At 39.3% G+C, this 17,847-nt stretch overlaps 2 protein-coding genes across 3 annotated transcripts in view; both read right to left on the reverse strand.

The window, feature by feature from the left end:
• Positions 1-1,803, reverse strand: part of LOC136842108 (spermine oxidase-like) — a 41,017-nt gene extending 39,214 nt beyond the window's left edge. The window contains exon 1 of one of the 2 annotated variants that reach the window (XM_067109486.1): positions 1,136-1,803. In XM_067109486.1, the coding sequence (XP_066965587.1) occupies positions 1,136-1,211 (76 nt within the window). In that variant the 5' untranslated portion in view covers positions 1,212-1,803. The remainder of the gene's footprint in view (positions 1-1,135) is intronic. The other variant, XM_067109485.1, reaches the window with a different exon arrangement.
• Positions 1,804-4,012: 2,209 nt separating this feature from the next.
• Positions 4,013-17,847, reverse strand: part of LOC136841693 (uncharacterized) — a 33,105-nt gene continuing 19,270 nt past the window's right edge. The window contains exons 3-6 of the mRNA XM_067108908.1: positions 13,076-13,789; positions 10,967-11,101; positions 5,435-5,617; positions 4,013-4,857 (exon numbers count right to left, since the gene is read on the reverse strand). Of these exons, the coding sequence (XP_066965009.1) occupies positions 4,330-4,857; positions 5,435-5,617; positions 10,967-11,101; positions 13,076-13,789 (1,560 nt within the window). The 3' untranslated portion in view covers positions 4,013-4,329. The remainder of the gene's footprint in view (positions 4,858-5,434; positions 5,618-10,966; positions 11,102-13,075; positions 13,790-17,847) is intronic.

The raw sequence follows: 17,847 nt of genomic DNA on the forward strand, positions 1-17,847 counted from the left end.
ATATAAGTGGTTATGATGTCTATATATATATATATATATATATATATATAATTGTAATAGCCACAATGCCCTCTTAACTTCTCAATTTCATCACGCTTTTTGGATCTTAAGGCTTTACTGACAAAGTCTTATATGCAAAAATTGAAGTGGTTGTGATGCCCGGTAGCGAAACAAACCCGCTACCAGACATCACAACCACTTCAATTAAATCTTAAGGCTTTGTAGTGACGTATCTAAAAAGGGTGAAAAATAAGAGGGTTTATATATATATATATATATATCTATTGAAAAATGAACAGGAAATTTTATAAATATATCTATATATATATGTATATATGTGTGTGTGTGCACACGAGTGCATCTGTGTGTATGGTGATTACATATGTGTGAAATTAATTTTCACCTGATAAATAAAGCAGATAATTTAAAATAGAATAGAATAGGTTATAAAATTTAGGCCAAAAGTTCTAGTGCTGGGACCTAAGAGGTCATTCGGCGCTGCAACGGTAATTGACGGTAAAAATGTTTGAAAGGTGAAACAGGAGGAAAACGTCGCAGTTGTGCTATAAAAATTGTTTGAAAGTAAGATAAAAGAAAGAGAATATGAACGCATGTACAGTAAAAGGAATGAAAGGGGTTGTAGTTAGGGCCTGAAGGGACGCTACAAAGAACCTTAAGTAATGCCTACAGTGCGGGACAGATAATTTAAAAAAATTGTCAAGAAAAACTGGTGATTTGATCTGATATCAGTCCTCTACAGTTCTGGAAAGTCGGTCATCTCATGGCCCTTTATTCGTGATCAACTCGGAAGTTTTAGGGAACAATCCTCCATTAGGGATCTGCCCTGTCCTGTCTTTCTTACTATCACGTGCAACCACTCCATCAGTGCCGTCATGGGATTTGGTTGTTAACCAGTTACACTTGAATGTGTCATCTGAATTCATCAATGTCATTCCCTGAACAAATACAGTCACATATGAGTTATCTTACTAAGAAATGAAGGCATGTGCTACTAATACATGAGCCATTATCAGCTTATCGTTGCCGAATTACGAATTCATTGTATGAATTTGCATGCATGTCATCTCACGCAAGAGAGAGAGAGAGAGAGAGAGAGAAGACAATGATTACATACCGGTACCAGGTATGACGAAAATAGGAAGCAGGAACACCAAAGGCCACGAGAACAGTGTTCTCTCTCCCAGCTTCATTTCCACACTAGTTCAGGAGACCTTGACTGCAGGAAGTAGAGTCTAGAACGAACTGGACGATGTCTTCTGTCACGGCGCCACGATAGGGAAGCCAGTGGCTCCAGTGATTCGTTCACTGGCTTACTGTGGCCTTTTATTCGCTTGGATGACGGCTCGAATTCTTTTTTTTTTTTTGCTGGTGCAAGACTAATGGCTTCCATCCCACCTGTGTACTACCCTCATGCCTCAGTTTCAGCAAGTCACGACCAGTACCGTGCGTCGTTAAAAAAAAAAATCATGTATTAGTATAACCAGCTACCAACGTAATCATGTGTTCATTCATGCATGCGTTTATGTATGTGCATAATCTAGAAGAAGAAACATGTATATAATAATCTAGCCGACAACCATTCTATTTGTGTATACATATTTGTAATGAAACATCTGTATTATTCCAACCAATTCATCATACATGCTTTTGGATGTATCTTTGTTTTATGTATACATAAACATAACTGAAAAGGATAAATATCAAGTCAGGTTTTTGGTCTGCTTATCTAAAAATGAGGCTGATTTTGTGAATTTTATCCTTTCGACAATTAAAACAATTTGTTTTTCCTTCAAATATCAAGGATTCGTTATGCTGGGAAGACTATAATATACATATATACATACACACACACATATATATATATATATATATATATATATATATATATATATATATATATATATATATATATATATATATATTTATATATATATATATATATATATATATATATATATATATATATATATATATATTATATATATATTATTACATGACAATTTATGACAAGTCGAATGAATTGTCCAGTGTGTGCTTTATGCCAACAGCTGCCTTAAACGGCATTTCCCATTATTTTCAGTGTGACTTTTAGTCCATTCCGTTCCTTTGGAATATGGTCAACAAGTAAAAGAATCAAGCCAAGCCATCAAACTGAAATTTTTAATAGTTTTTAATAGTTAATGGAGTTGTAATTGCTGTAACTCACAGAGGGACTTGAGACTTTTAAAATTACTCCAGAATGTCGAGTTGTCCATGGCGAATGTGTTTATGAGGTCATCCACTTGAATTTAATGGCAGGTATTCAATTAATATTTGGGTTCGGGTTTAATCATCTATATTCTATGATGACTCTCCCGGTTTCCACCTGAAATTTCGAAAATGTGCTGTAGTTTCTGCTTTTGAATGTCATTTGACTTTATGCAACTCGGAACGAGTAGACAGTTTATATTCATCTGACAATTACAGTGAGGAAGAGTGTGGCTTAGCGGGTAACTATCTTCACCCAGTTTTTGCTGGTTCTTGAACCCTTCTCCAGAAAATTTATCGTTAACAAGTCATTTGACTGGACTCACCACAGAATATTCAGTAATCTTATGTAGGTGTGCACACACATCCACATTGATGTAGGCATGCACACACTAATTTTACGCTACAATTTTCTTTCATGACTTTCAGAATCAATACAAACCTGCTGATGTGAGATAGTTTAGGTGTACACTCTGCATTTATCCTGCTTCCCCGAAATGCGATTATCCAGACTTGAATAACTTCGACAAATCATTTGAGAAGCGTCGAATGGTGTGAGAACTTAGCATATTTATGCAGACCATCGTCAATCGATATTTTTCGAAAACAAAAATTCGTACCCACAGGTGATCATTTTCGTTGGATGTTCAGGTGTCATGCGTGCTATGCTCGTGGGAGTTTGAAACCACATTTAGAGACATGGCAGTCAAGGTCAACCAAACTGGTGTGGAAGAGTTTACAAGAGCTTTTGGAGTCCTTGCTGTCCTTGTGTGCTTCAGCACTTGCTACTTGTTTCATTAATAGTTGCTTCCTTTATATTAATTACTGTCCATTAAATACATAACAAGGATAAATAACTTGAATTTGAAGGTAAATACGGAAGACGTCTATAATTTCTCCCTTGAGTAAACAGTGCTGCAGTAATCTAATGAATGCTTTGAAACTGTTCCCTCTCCTGCTCCAAATAAGCTTCGGACCCATCGCGTTTCAAATGGTAAGATATTTTCCTGGGAATGTCCCAATTATTCAGGGTGAAAGTAAAAAAATTTCTTCTTTTACACCAGTGTGTTAGGACTTGAAGGTTTCAGTGTAAATGAAAAGTTAAATAGTTTATTCACTACCTTTAGAATCAGGCACTGTTCATAACCGCTAAATTACTTTCATTGCGTGCTTACAAGATCTGTTTTCTACACGCCTCTGCTCGTCATGCCTCTTCAAATTCTCTTCACCAGCACCACAGCCTTCGCTGCTGACCGCTCTCTAAGTATTGACTCATACATCGCGTTTCACAGAATCGAAATGGCCAGGTTTTCTCTTCCTTGACTGTATCCCTCCATACGCTATTTTCTTTGGATTTGACTGTCATCCATTCCTGTAAGATGACATATCTAGAGGAATCTTTTCCTATCTGCAAAGGCATAAACGAAGTCAGAATTCACCCGATTCCGGACCTCCACATTTTTAGGCCTGTGATTGATGTCATTGCATCCCAAGGACCTCTCCCAGGCAACGGCAGTGGAAGCTATATGCTTGAGTTGGTGCACTCATGTGGGCCATCCCTCAGCACCAGAAAGCAGACAAGAGAGCGCCATAAACACCGACCGTTGTCTTCATTGTAAGTACTGTACTCTCTTCAACCAAACTCTCCCTGACAAAGACCCAACAGCTGATACTGGAAAGGATAGCTATATTGTTGAAAAATGTCTGCCTTAACTCGAAGTAAGGCAAGGTTAACGAAATGACCTTTAGAATGACCGTCTAATGATTTCAAATTGTACATAATTCTGTGACCTGACTTTTCAATTTAACATTTATAGATGAACCCACATGGGCAGCAGAAACAGCGATTACAGTTAACCGTAGGAAAACGAAACTTTCAGAGGGAAACATATTAAATAATGACATGCCTGTAAAATATTTTACTCTACCTCTGAGTCATTTCTTGATCGACAAAGCTATATCGGTTTAGTTACAGTATTTTGAAAACAGAATTATGAAAACGACCACTCTTCTCTTCTCTTCTCTTCTCTTCTCTTCTCTTCTCTTCTGTCGCGTGACTGACTATTCATGGCTAAGAACAATACCGCAGTCGTGTATCCTGAATTCCTTGAGATTAGGCTGTCGAGAAAGAGCACTATTCAGCAGTCCCATGCCCTTCTCCACCATGCCGAACGCCCCGCGGATTTTCTCATGGGGCTTCTCTTTGAGGCAGATCGTGAACTTGAGGGTATCCCTCCCCAAGAAGTTGGTGGCAACCGCACCAACAACCATGGGCCTGACGTAAACATCCTTCCACTCCTCTTCGACGTCCATGTCAGAAAATATGAAATTCCCTCCGGAGGAGACCCTCTTCTCGTCCGGATTGAACCACAGCCATTCGTTGTCGTCTGAGGATCCCTTCACGCCGTAGAGGTAGCCGTTGGCGTACGAGATCCCCCTCTCCCCCGTGCAGAGGAGGGCATGGTGCTGCGCCTTGACTGTGTCCGGGGACAGCTTTAGCAATAGCCTGCCGAGGTCCTCTTGTCTGATTCTTAGGTCCAGAAAAGTCCTTCGGGAGGACTTGTCGACGAGTTTCATCACCTCGCAGTGCTGAAGGAGAAATGGTGTTATTTGACTGAGAAATGACCTTTGAGTTGTCGAACAGAAATCATAGCTGTGAAAGGATGACAGGGAAATGACTTGGGAGGAAATGATGGTGCTGCAGTTACGGTGCACATCAAAAAAGGAACAACGTTGAAACGAGCAACTGTTTCGCAAGGCCTAAATGAAAAGGCTCCAATCGTCTGGGCATCTTACGAGATATAATAAATGTTTTAGAAGCAGAGGGCCGGAGAAAGGTTATCATTACATAAAGAATGAATAAAGTGGGAGAAGTGATCGGTGGGTTAGATGGAGGAGGCCAATTAAACAAAGAACTGATCAACTGGAAATATTAGAGAAGGTTTCCTAGGCATAAAATCCTGCTCAAGAAGTATGAAAGGATGACACGTCTGAAAAGCAGACATTCTTATCTCAAACTTTTTAGGCACGTTTCTTTAGATACCACTCGTTTTAGACTTAGAATATTTAATATTTTTTCGATTTACCGATAAAACGTGATAAAAAAAGTTCATTAATCAAAATTTAAATCGGTAAATCAAAATTCCTCGAGATCTTAATAACTTACTTTGATATAGTGAGCCTTGGGAGGGGGCAGCTCTTCCGTCAGATGGTGAAGACATATTTCGTTGCCCTCCGTGATGGTGATTCTCGCATATCGCGTCTGTCCAAGGTAGTTCTGAATAGCGAATATCTTCCTTTGCTTCAGCGCTTGCTTGATCGGTTCCTTTAACCTTCGCAGGTAGTCAACCTGCGCAGATTTGAAGTGAAGATGTCATCAACAGTAATGATGAACATTATAACAGTTATAGCTGTATTATTACCAAAAATGGAGATTAAGGATATGAGAATTCCAAAAACTTGAGGTGAAAATTTTTAGGAAACATTTTCCTTCTTAGTTTGTCCGCATTTGTGGGTAGGAAAAAATTGACGTAATTACTTTTGGAATAGCGATCTCTCTCAAAATCATGATCTGAATCTAATTATCAACAAACATATTTTCCCATACTCATCTGATAATAATGCGAAGATTTTCTTCCATAAGTTTTCAGTGAGTTGGAATGACTTTCAAACTTGGTTTTCTTAATGCTGGGTTTACGAAAGCCTTTGCTTTTGCGTGATTTCATAAAATTCGTGTGTTAGGGTTACCCACTGATAGGAAACCTTCAGGTTACGTATGAAAAGTAAATTAGTTTCATTTTAAGTTGAAACACCAAGACTACGGAGATGCTGACTTGCCATTCCTAAAAGAGCTGACACAATCATTATGATTAGTCCTATACCCCATTGTTTCTCTCTTCGTTAATGTGTCTGCTTGCTGTGTGTTCGTCATTGCGTCTGTCACGGTCACTTTCTCAGCACAAAGCTTCCTACACAGCTTCAGGGATTTTCGCCAAACTTGGTACAAAGGTAGAGAGTATGCATACACGTTTGTGAAAGATCGTCTGTCTGTCTTTCCACTGGTGCTTCTGTCACACTTGCCCCGTTAAGTAAGAACTTTGCCCGAGAGGTGAAAATGTGCTACTAAATTCTGTACAATATTTTACTTTAGCTCCCACCATAAATTTTGACCATAAGAGACAGAGACTTCATGTTTGACGCTGCTTTCTCATTAATGAGGACCTTTCAGAATGGATCAGGATTGGTGACTTTGAACATGACCTTCGCCTCAAAATAGCTACCATCCTCTTGAGAGACAAATTTAGTAAATATTGACCTTTGCAAGAATAATAATAATAATAATAATAATAATAATAATAATAATAATAATAATAATAATAATAATAATAATAATAATAATATTATTATTATTATTATTATTATTATTATTATTAAACCAAACAAAAACTTCTTTCAGTTTTCTTCTGAAGATGGAAAGAGAAACCCACAAGATTCTTGTGTATAATTTGTTTACTGGTAAATATTTACATATTACTTTGATCTCGAGTACTTTCAGGTCCTAACTGTGACCCTTTTTCAAGAGATGAGGTAATCAGGCTGGTTCAAGGCCCAGCAATCTTCTGGAACTTCTTCTCCCTGTGCTGTCAAGAGAATGGAAACCAGAACAGCCATCATATAAATGACAGCACAGGGAGAAGAAGTTCCAGAAGATTGCTGGGCCTTGAACCAGCCTGACTACCTCATCTCTTGAAAAAGGGTCACAGTTAGGACCTGAAAGTACTCGAGATCAAAGTAATATGTAAATATTTCCCAGTAAACAAGTTATACACAAGAATCTTGTGGGTTTCTCTTTCCATTATTATTATTGTTATTATTAACCAGTAACCAGCAACCAGAGACTGGAGCTACAGAGGCAAACCAGAAGAAGTAGAAGTGGACAAGAGAAGAAAATAAGGAAATATGGAGATGCTACATCAGAAGCAACCCGACAGAAAGAGGTTACAGAAGAAGATTGGTCATCATCTGGAATTAGAGAAATAACACCCCCTCAAACAGAACAGAGGCTGACAGACCAAGTAAGAAACATAAAGTGAAATAACTGGCTCTCCGTAACATAAAGAGAGGAACTGGAAAGAGAAATAACACCCAGCAACGAAGGACAAGAAGACGAACTAAGGGACGATGACACAGGAGACGACAGAAATTATGAGCTACCAAACAACGGCACACAAGGAAACACCGAAGATATAACAGAGAGGTCGACATGGGTGGAAAAGATCAGACAATGGATGAAGCCAGATACAGAAAGAACAAAGATCCCCTCCATGAAAACCTACAAAGAAACTAAAGGAGAGAGCAAGTGAAGTTAATGAAATAATGAGACTAATCCACACCACCAGTATCACAGAAACAAATAACCTGGTATATGCAGGAGCAAGACCAGTAATAGAACTCATGGGGATACACACACCAACACCAACATCACAACCAACCCAAACAGAAACCAAATCAGCAACTGCCTTGGAAAAGGTGCCTGGAAAAATAAATCATGGCTATGAGATCTGACTTAAGTAAACTGCAAGAGATGGCAGAAAAGAGGCTAAGAACTAAGAAAACAAGAGAAAAACTGAACGAGAAATACAAAGTACAGGAGAAGGGACTGAACAACAAAACAGAAGATATAAAACAGAGGCTTAAAGCCAAAGCACATAGGATCCAACGGTACATGAACAGGAATAAAGGATACCAGCAGAACAAACTCTTCCATACCAACCAGAAAGGACTGTACAGGCAACTAAGAGGGGGAGGACAACCACCTGGAAATTCCTGAAGCCGAACCAGGTAAGAGACTCTGGGAAAACATATGGAGCAATCTGGTATCACACAACAAACATGCAACATGGCTCCAGGAAGTCAAGGCAGAAGAAATGGGGAGAATAAAACAATGATTCTCTGAAATCACTACAGACACAGTCAGACACCAACTAAGGAAAATGCCCAGCTGGAAAGCCCCAGGTCCCGATGAAGTCAATGGATACTGGCTCAAAAACTTCAAGGCCCTACACCCACGAATAGCAGAACAACTCCAGCATTGTATCACAAACCACCATGCACCCAAATGGGTGACCACAGGGAGAACATCCTTAGTACAGAAAAACAAGAACAGGGGAAATATAGCAAGTAACTACAGGCCTATCACCTGCCTACCAATAATGTTGAAGCTACTAACAGTGAAAGGCTATACAACTGCCTGGAGGATCAAACACCATCCCCCAACAACAGAAAGGCTGCAGAAGGAAGTGTAAGAGCACAAAAGACCAACTTCTGATAGACAATATGATAATGAAGAATAGTAGGAGAAGGAAAACCAACTTTGGCATGGCATGGATTGACTACAGGAAAGCCTTCGACATGATACCACACACGTGGGTAATAGAATGCCTGAAAATATATGGGGCAGGGGAAAATGCCATCAGCTTCTGAAAAATACAGTGTGCAACTGGAATACAGTGCTTACAAGTCCTGGGATAAGACTAGCAGAGGTTAACATCAGGAGAGGGATCTTTCAAGGCGATTCACTGTCCCCACCACTCTTCATAGTAGCCATGATGCCCATGACAAAAGTACTGCAAAAGATGAATGCTGGGTACCAGCTCAAGAAAGGAGGCAACAGAATTAACCATCTGATGTTCATGGACGACATCAAGCTGTATGGTAAGAACTCAAGGAAATAGATACCCTAATCCAGACTGTAAGGATTGCATCTGGAGACATCAGGATGGAATTTGGAATAGAAAAAACGTCCCTTGGTCAACATATAAAAAGGCAAAGCGACAAGGACTGAAGGGATGAAGCTACCAGCTGGGAATACTGTCAAACACATAGATGAGGCAGGATACACATATCTGGGAATGATAGAAGGAGAGGATATAAAACACCAAGAGATGAAGGATATGATCAGGAAAGAATGTATGCAGAGACTTAAGGTGATACTCAAGTCAAAACTCAATGCCGGAAACATGACAAAAGCCATAAACCCTTGGGCAGTACCAGTAATCTGATACAGCGCAGGAGTAGTGGAGTGGACGAAGACTGAACTCCGCAGCATAGACCAGAAAACTAGGGAACACATGACAATACACAAAGCACTACACCCAAGAGCAGATACAGACAGACTATACAAAGCACAAAAGTAAGGAGGGAGAGGTCTGCTAAGCACAGAGGACTGCGTCAACATCGAGAGCAGAGCACTGGGGCAATATCTGAAAACCAGTGAAGAGGAGTGGCTAAGGAGTGCATGGGAAGAAGGACTGATAAAAGTAGATAAAGACCCAGGAATACACAGAGACAGGAGACTGAAAAACAGGACAGAAGAATGGCACCGCAAACCAATGCACAGACAGTACATGAGACAGACTAAAGAACTGGCCAGCAATGAAACATGACAATGGCTACAGAGGGGAGAAGAAGGAATACTAACAGCAGCACAACATCAGGCTCTAAGAACAAGATATGTCGAAAGAACAATGGATGGAAATAACATCTCACCCATACACAGGAAGTGCAATGTGAAAGAGGAGACCATAAACCACATAGAAAGCGAATGTCTGGTGCTTGCACAGAACCAATACAAAAAGAGACATGATTCAGCAGCAAAAGCCCTCCACTGGAGCCTGTGCAAAACACCAGACAGCCTGCAGTACCTGTGCAAGCTAGCTTGCAGTAATAAATGGTACAAACATGAACCTGAGGGAATGATAGAAAACGATCAGGCAAGGATCCTCTGGGATGATGGTATCAGAACAGAACAATAGGCCAGACTTGACGCTGATTAACAAAATCAAGAAGAAGGTATCACTCATTGATGTCGCAATACCATGGGACACCAGAGTAAATGAGACAGAAAGAGAAAAAATTGATGAGTATCAAGACCTGAAAATCAAAATAAGAAGGATAGGGATATGCCAGTGGAAATTTTACCCATAAGCATAGGAACACTGGGCACTATCCCAAGATCCCTGAAAAGGAACCTGGAAAAACTAGAAGTCGAAGTAGCTCCAGGACTCATGCAGAAGAGCGTGCTATTAGGAATAGCGCACATAGTGAAAAAAGTGATGGACTCCTATGGGGACAGGATGCAACCCAGAACCCCACACTATAAAAACCACTCAGTCGAATAGCATGACTGTGATAGACCAAAAATTAATAAATCAATAAATAAATAAATAATAATAATTAGCGCCTTCTGTCAAATTTCTTTAGCCGGGATGTTCATAGAGAGGACTTGGACTGGGACCATTGGGGGACATTTCATACTTTAGTAATACTCATGGAGTGCTTATTACTGCTATTAACCTTTTGGCAAATACAGTAGTAATAAAAATGTATTCTACTTAATCAGAATGGAACTTACATCCATGCAAATGGGTTTTCTCTGGTAACAACTGACAGCTATATCAGTAGTAGTTGCATCTCTGGCAACAGCTCATAAAAGCCCCATTTGTGAAAGCTACCTAAATTATATTTTTAGTAACAGATGCTAATCTTATGTCTAATGATCGTTGTTGTCAGTTATACCTGGTAAGTGCACTGTGTCTGACCTAAATAATGCTTTGCCCTTGATCCACCCTTTCTCTATATAGTTATGATTAGTACTTTAGACTTTGCATATCTATGGGATAAATGAGAAGTAACTTACAGTCAAATGCTCAGGGATATCTTCTTCTGCTGTCATGGCAACCATCCCATGAGAGAGGTCAATGTGTCTCTTTTCCTGATGAGAAGTCAGGATCTCCTCCAGAGCATGAAGCTTTCTCTTACATTCTTCGATATCCTGTTAACACAACGTGAATGGTCATTATAATAATAATAATAATAATAATAATAATAATAATAATAATAATAATAATAATAATAATAATAATAATAATAATATGGGAGTCGTGGCAGAGTGGTTTAACTCATCAATGGACTGGTTAAGCAACATTGGGACTGGTCAGTTACTGGATGGATGACTGCTCTCTTCATTGTTGATGTTTTTGGAAAGGATCTTTACCACAATCTCCTCAGTCTACTCACCTGTATATGAGTACCTATTCCCAATGGGGTAGGGTCCAGCTATGGGTTAAATAGCAAAACTCAGCAATGATGGAAAGAAATTAAAGAATAAATGACAACGATGTAAATGGAACCTCTTGCAACAGAAGAGCTTCGTACATCAGCCAGGCATACAGCCCAATTGACAGGGAGGTCATCCAACAACTGACCATCACAACGACAGTAACCAGCAACTACAGTGGCAAACCAGAAGAAGAAATGGACAAGAGATGAAAATAAGGAAATATGGAGGTGCTACATCAGAAGCAACCCAACAGAAAGAGGATACAGAAGAAGACTGGTCAACATCTGGAATGAGAGAAATAACATCACTCAAACAGGACAGAAGCTGGCAGACCAAGTAAGGAACATAAAAAAAAAACTGGCTCTCCACAACAGAAAGAGAGGAACTGGAAAGAGAAATAACACCCAGCAACGACGTACAGTAAGACGAACTAAGAGATGATGACACAGAAAATGACAGGAATGATGAGGTACCAAACAACGACACAGTAGGAAACACAGAAGATGTAACAGAGAGGTTGGAATGGCTGGAAAAGATCAGACAATGGATGAAGCCAGATACAGAAAGAACAAAGATCCTCTCCATGAAAGCCTACAACATAAAGAAACTAAAGGAGAAAACAAGTGAAGTTAATGAATACTGTAACGAGACTAATGCACACCACCAGTATCACAGAAACAAATAACTTGGCATATGCAGGAGCAAGACTAGTAATAGAACTCATGGGGATGCACACACCAACACCACCATCACAACCAACCCAGCAGAAACCAAAACAGCAACCGCCTTGGAAAAGGTGCCTGGAAAAACAAATCATGGCGTTGAGATCTGACCTGGGTAAACTGAAAGAGATGGCAGAAAAGAGGCTAAGAGCCAAGAAAACAAGAGAGAAACTGAACGAGAAATACAAAGTACAGGAGAAGGGACTAAACAACAAAACAGAAGATATAAAACAGAGGCTTAAAGCCAAGCCACAAGATCCAATGGTACATGAACAGGAATGAAGGATACCAACAGAACACACTCTTCCATACCAACCAGAAAAAAACTGTACAGGCAGCTAAGAGGGGAAGACAACCACCTGGAAATTCCTAAAGCCGAACCAGGTAAGAGACTCTGGGAAAACATATGGAGCCACCTGGTATCACACAACAAACATGCAACATGGCTCCAGGAAGTCAAGGCAGAAGATTTGGGGAGAATAAAACAAAGATTCACCAAGATCACGACAGACACAGTCAGACACCAACTAAAGAAAATGCTCAACTGGAAAGCCCCAGGTCCTGATGTCCAGTTAAGGGAAGCGACTTATTGGTGAAGCAGGAAGGTAGAGGAGTATGATCATTCACATCACGTGCAGAGGAAAGGGTTCACTCTTATAAAACCAGTGTGATGAATATGAACTGTGCTGTTCAGAAACTCTAGAGACAAAAGTTGAAAAAGTAATAACATGTAATGCACATTTTAGAGGGTTTTAATGTCTACTATATTGACATGCAAAGAAAGATAAACTTTCTTCCTAAAAACATACCTAGTTTCCTCTTGTCTAGAAAAAAGTCTTACCTCTCCTAGATCCTATCACATGACTTCGTTTTAGGAGGAAAAAGAAATGTATCAATTTTGTCCATCCATTATAACTATGCTATTCTTCTCCCTTTTGTGAAAGGAAAGAAAGAAAACACTTAACTTTCCTATATTCTCCCGCGTGTGCTTGTTTTTCGAGAGAAACTCCTCCATAGCGTCCACAAGATCTTTGGTGTCATTATTAATTTCTTCTGTTCTGTCCATGACAAACCCAAGTGATGACAGGTCACCTGCCGCCTCTAGCCTGATCTCAGCATCGTCAATAACCATTTCCTGTCTTGATACCGACATTAGTTGTTTCTCCAATAGACTGTTTTCTTCTTCGAGATAGTTCAGGTGTTTTCTGTTTCTTAATTCTACTTCTTTAATTACATTCAGCATTTCCAGTAGCTTCCTGTTGGCATCTGCTATGGCATCTTTGAGATTGGAATTACTCTGCATGGCACTGCGGATGCGTTCGGTTGCTTTCCGGCAAGTGGCTTTGCTCTCCTGGCTAATTTCCCTACTCTCTGCTTTGCAGTTATTCAAAAGCTGAAGAGAGCGGTGCCCCTTCACTCTCGCAGGCGTCAGCTTGCTCAGCTCCTCCAGCTCGTTCACGTATTTGAGAATATCCAATAAGTTGAAGTTTGTTCCAAAATCCTTAGCTGAAAGCGCACGAAATTCCTTCCGGCAAAAGGGACAAGACTGGAGGTTGTTGACGATGAGCTGGTCAATGCATATGGCACACAGACAGTGGCAGCAAGGGAGAATCTTGGGGCAATTCTTGTCCTCATTGAAGATCTCATTGCAGATTCCACATTCCTTAGGTGCACACATCTGAAATGGAAATGTGAATTACAGGTTCCTATATAAACTTACATATAAAAACTTGGTAAATGTATCACCCCTAAGTAACACTTTTACTCCTGGAAGCAGATATTCCACATTTGCTGATTAACAGATTGTAATTCTCTAACTAACCGTTATGTTATATATACACTGGAGTTTAGTTGATATTTAACAGATTCAAGGTAAAGATAAATGAAATATTCACATATCAAAGAATATTTGGCAATACTATAGTGAAAATTAAGAAGACAGAAGGCTCTCGAATGATCACAGGCATTGCCTTGTTTGGAGAAAATATTGAGGGTACCGTTGTTATTAATGTATGGTACCTTCTATGTGTAAACAAAAAAGAGACATGTTAAACTGTGGGAATTACAGAGGAATAAACCTTTTGGAGCATGTACTCAAGACACTAGAAAGAATAGTGAAAGGAAGGTTGAGAGAGTTGGTAGATATACAGTACATGAGCAGCACTTTGGGTTTATGAAAGGAAAGAGCACAGTGGATGCTATTTTTATAGTAAGACAAGTCTAAGAGAAATATTTAGCAGGAAACAAGAAAGTTTACATATGTTTTGTGGATCTTGAAAAGGTGTATGACGGGGTACCAAGATGAGTAGTTTATTGGTGTTTGAGAAAGAGAGGAGTACCAGAGAAGTTGGTAAGGTTAGTGAAGATGATGTATGAGGGCACAAGAACCAGTGTACAGACCAAATATGGGGAGACTGAGGCATTCCCTGTGGAGGCTGGCCTCCATCAGGGATCAGCTCTGAGTCCAGTCTTGTTCCTCGTCGTTATAGACACTTTGACATCAGAATTAAGGAACAGCGAAGAACTGTGGGAACTGATGTTTGCTGATGATTTAGTCATTATAGCAGACACAGAAGAAGAACTACAAGAAAGGTTTTTAGTATGGAAAGGATCCCTAGAAAAGAAAGGATTGAAAGTGAACATTGGAAAGACAGAGCTAACGATTAGTAGTAAAGAAGGATATGAAGAAGTAAACATTCAAGTGGAAGATGGTACAGTGCTAAAACAGAAGGGTGAGTTTAACTATTTGGGATCAATAATACCAGAGGAGGGAGGTACTAGAAAGCAGTGAGACAGAGAGTGTGAAAGAAGCATGGCAAAAATGAAGGGAAGTAACTGGAGTTGTTTTAAACAAGAAAATGCCATTAAGGCTCAAAATGAAAATTTATAAGACAGTTATCAGGTCCATACTATTATATGGGGCAGAAACTTGGGCACTTAAGAGGAAAGCAGAGGGATTGTTGGAAAGTGCTGAGATGAGGATGGTGAGATGGATTGCTGGAATATCACTACTGGAAAGGGGGGAGAGTCAAGATATAAGAAGAATGTGTGGTATATGTAATGTAGAGGAGAAAGCTAGGGAAGCTCGTCTGAGATACTATGGCCACATAATAAGAAGAGAGGTGGAACAGTCAAGAGAGCTAAGAACATGCCAGCAATGGGGAGGAAAAGTGTGCGGCATCAGCAGATCAGAGGGATGGATGTGGTGAGGAGAGATATGGGTGAGGTGGGGGGACTAGGGGAAGAAGATGCAAGGAATAGAAATAGATAGAGAAAGTTGACTTGAGTGGCTGACCCTGCTATACAGTGGGATTAATGAGGTCGAAAGAAGAAGAAAAAGGTACCTTTTCTTTGCTGTCTGATGGACTTATTGGTGACACAGACTACTAAGGAATTCAGAGCCAATGAAACATGGTTTTTGGCAATACCTTTTTATCAAAGTATCGGATAAAGGTGAAAGTTGACAAGTGTATATTTTATAACCCTGCCTAATTTTTGCAAGTATTATCTAGTACCTAAGTTCAATAGTTTTGATATTTATAGAGTAAAATGAAGTCGCCAATGCCGGAACCGAGAAAATCACAGACAAGGATCCTCAAACCATTTGTGACGTAAACATAATATGACGTCATGAGGCTCCGCCCAGCCACCAGGTAGGCCATAAGTCACTGACGCTTACACAGACTAGTCTTCAACAAATTCAATAATGGCCAACAGGATATGGAATTGTCTCCGTGGTTGCAAGACTGCATTTGTGCTACGGCTTGCCACTTTGTATACAAGTGAAAAGACCCGTGGCAAGATTTACTCTAGCGTGAACAGGTAATTATTTATGTAATGGGCAATAGTTACTTGGCCACCCCCCGAAGTGTGGGCAGGAGCTGTTAGACAATCCCCTCACTTTGAGGAGGAGTATTGGAAGCCGGACAATATCCATGAGAGCGTGGAACCAGTCGTCATTGACATCGCTAGCGACAATGAGGACGGGGATGATGACCTCTTCCTCAAGAGTGACGATGAAAACATTTTGTAAATAGATTATACATAGTGTTAAACGTTTTATTTGCACATCTAAAACATATTTATTAAAACACAATGATTATAACAATATGTTCCTCATTCAAACTAATTGATATTAAGTATGTAAATAATAGATTGCCTTCAGAATCTTGACTCCTACCATTGGAGCGAGTATACGAGCACTGTTTAGGGTGCTGTATGATATAAATAAAAAAAAGAAAAATAGCAATGGGTTACATTAACTGAAATAAAACAATGGCGTTGACCTTTACACCTCTAACAATTGAGGGAAATGAAGTATCATTGTTTTTCATTTGAATTCTGCTTCTAGTGACTGCTTTTGACTTGCTGCAAATACAAGGCTATAGTGTCAAAACCTGACGTGAAACAAAACGGTTTGGCTTTGTGTACTCCCACCCTGAATAGATGTAGATCTAACAAATGAGCTATAGACTGGTTCATTACGTGGATGAATTACATAAACTAAATTATTTGTAAGGTAGAAACAATACGAATATCAAGAAAATGGAAGAATTCCAAGCTAACAACTTAGTCCCAACAACTGCTGTGGAAGTTGCAATGAACCCTCCACAAAATAATAATAATAATAATAATAATAATAATAATAATAATAATAATAATAATAATAATAATAATAATAATAATAATAACATTGAGAATGATAATGCAATCAAATTTACAACCTCTAACACAATTCTATAAGCTTAATGACTGAAGGAAGCTTAATCACAGAAGGCCTGTCCAAAGAAAAAGAAATTTGTGTTTGGAGAAAAGTTTTATGAGCAAAATTTGGCATGGCGTTGGGTAATCCGTTATCTCCATTACGTAGTAACCTTTGCATGGAGTTTTTCGAAAGTAAGTACCTACCAAGGGTACTTCCTAAAGGTGTCCTGTGGGTTATGTACGTTGATGATGCATTTTGTGCAGGCCTGTTGACAAAGATGAAGGGAGCTTCCTAACAGCATTAAATGCCCTAGTACCTTCTACAAAATTTACCTTAGAAACTGAAGTAGATAATAAGTTGGCGTTTTTAGACGTTTTAATTGTGAGGAATGATAAAAAAAATTAAATTTTATGTGCACAGGAAGTCCACGAATGTAGATTCCTATATACATTTTTATTCAAACCATCTCCGAGAACGAAGATGATGGTATTTTCGTCTATGCTTTTAAGGGCACTGCGGGCCAGTTGTCCCGAATTTCTCAAGGCTGAGCTTCGGAAGGTCCGAGACATTGCAACAAGCCTTAGATACCCTCGCGATTTTATTGACAGAACTTTCTGTCAAGCAAGAAAAACTTTTTATGAAGTTGGTCATAAGAGTGATTTTAATATTTTACCATACTGTAACCAGCTCATAACCATCCCTGGGGTGTTAAGACTATTTAATGTTAATGTACTTAAGAACATGTTAATCAGGAATTCCTCTCTACAGAATGGTTGCATATATGACATCCCTTGCAATCAGTGTAACGAAAAGTACGTGGGACAGAGTGGAAAGGATCTCGAAACAAGATAAAACAACACAAATATGGTGTCAGAACAAGGAATACTCCAAGTTGGAAAAAGCTAAAGAGATCATGTTATGTAAAGACACCGCAAAAAGAAACATTGTTGAATCATGTATAATAAAGAAAATTAGTGTAGATTTGACCAATAGCAGCCCCGGAATGTACAAACTGGATGAACTGCCTGTAA

The sequence above is a fragment of the Macrobrachium rosenbergii genome, chromosome 9, assembly GCF_040412425.1.
Source record: "Macrobrachium rosenbergii isolate ZJJX-2024 chromosome 9, ASM4041242v1, whole genome shotgun sequence".
Classification (NCBI taxonomy): domain Eukaryota; kingdom Metazoa; phylum Arthropoda; class Malacostraca; order Decapoda; family Palaemonidae; genus Macrobrachium; species Macrobrachium rosenbergii.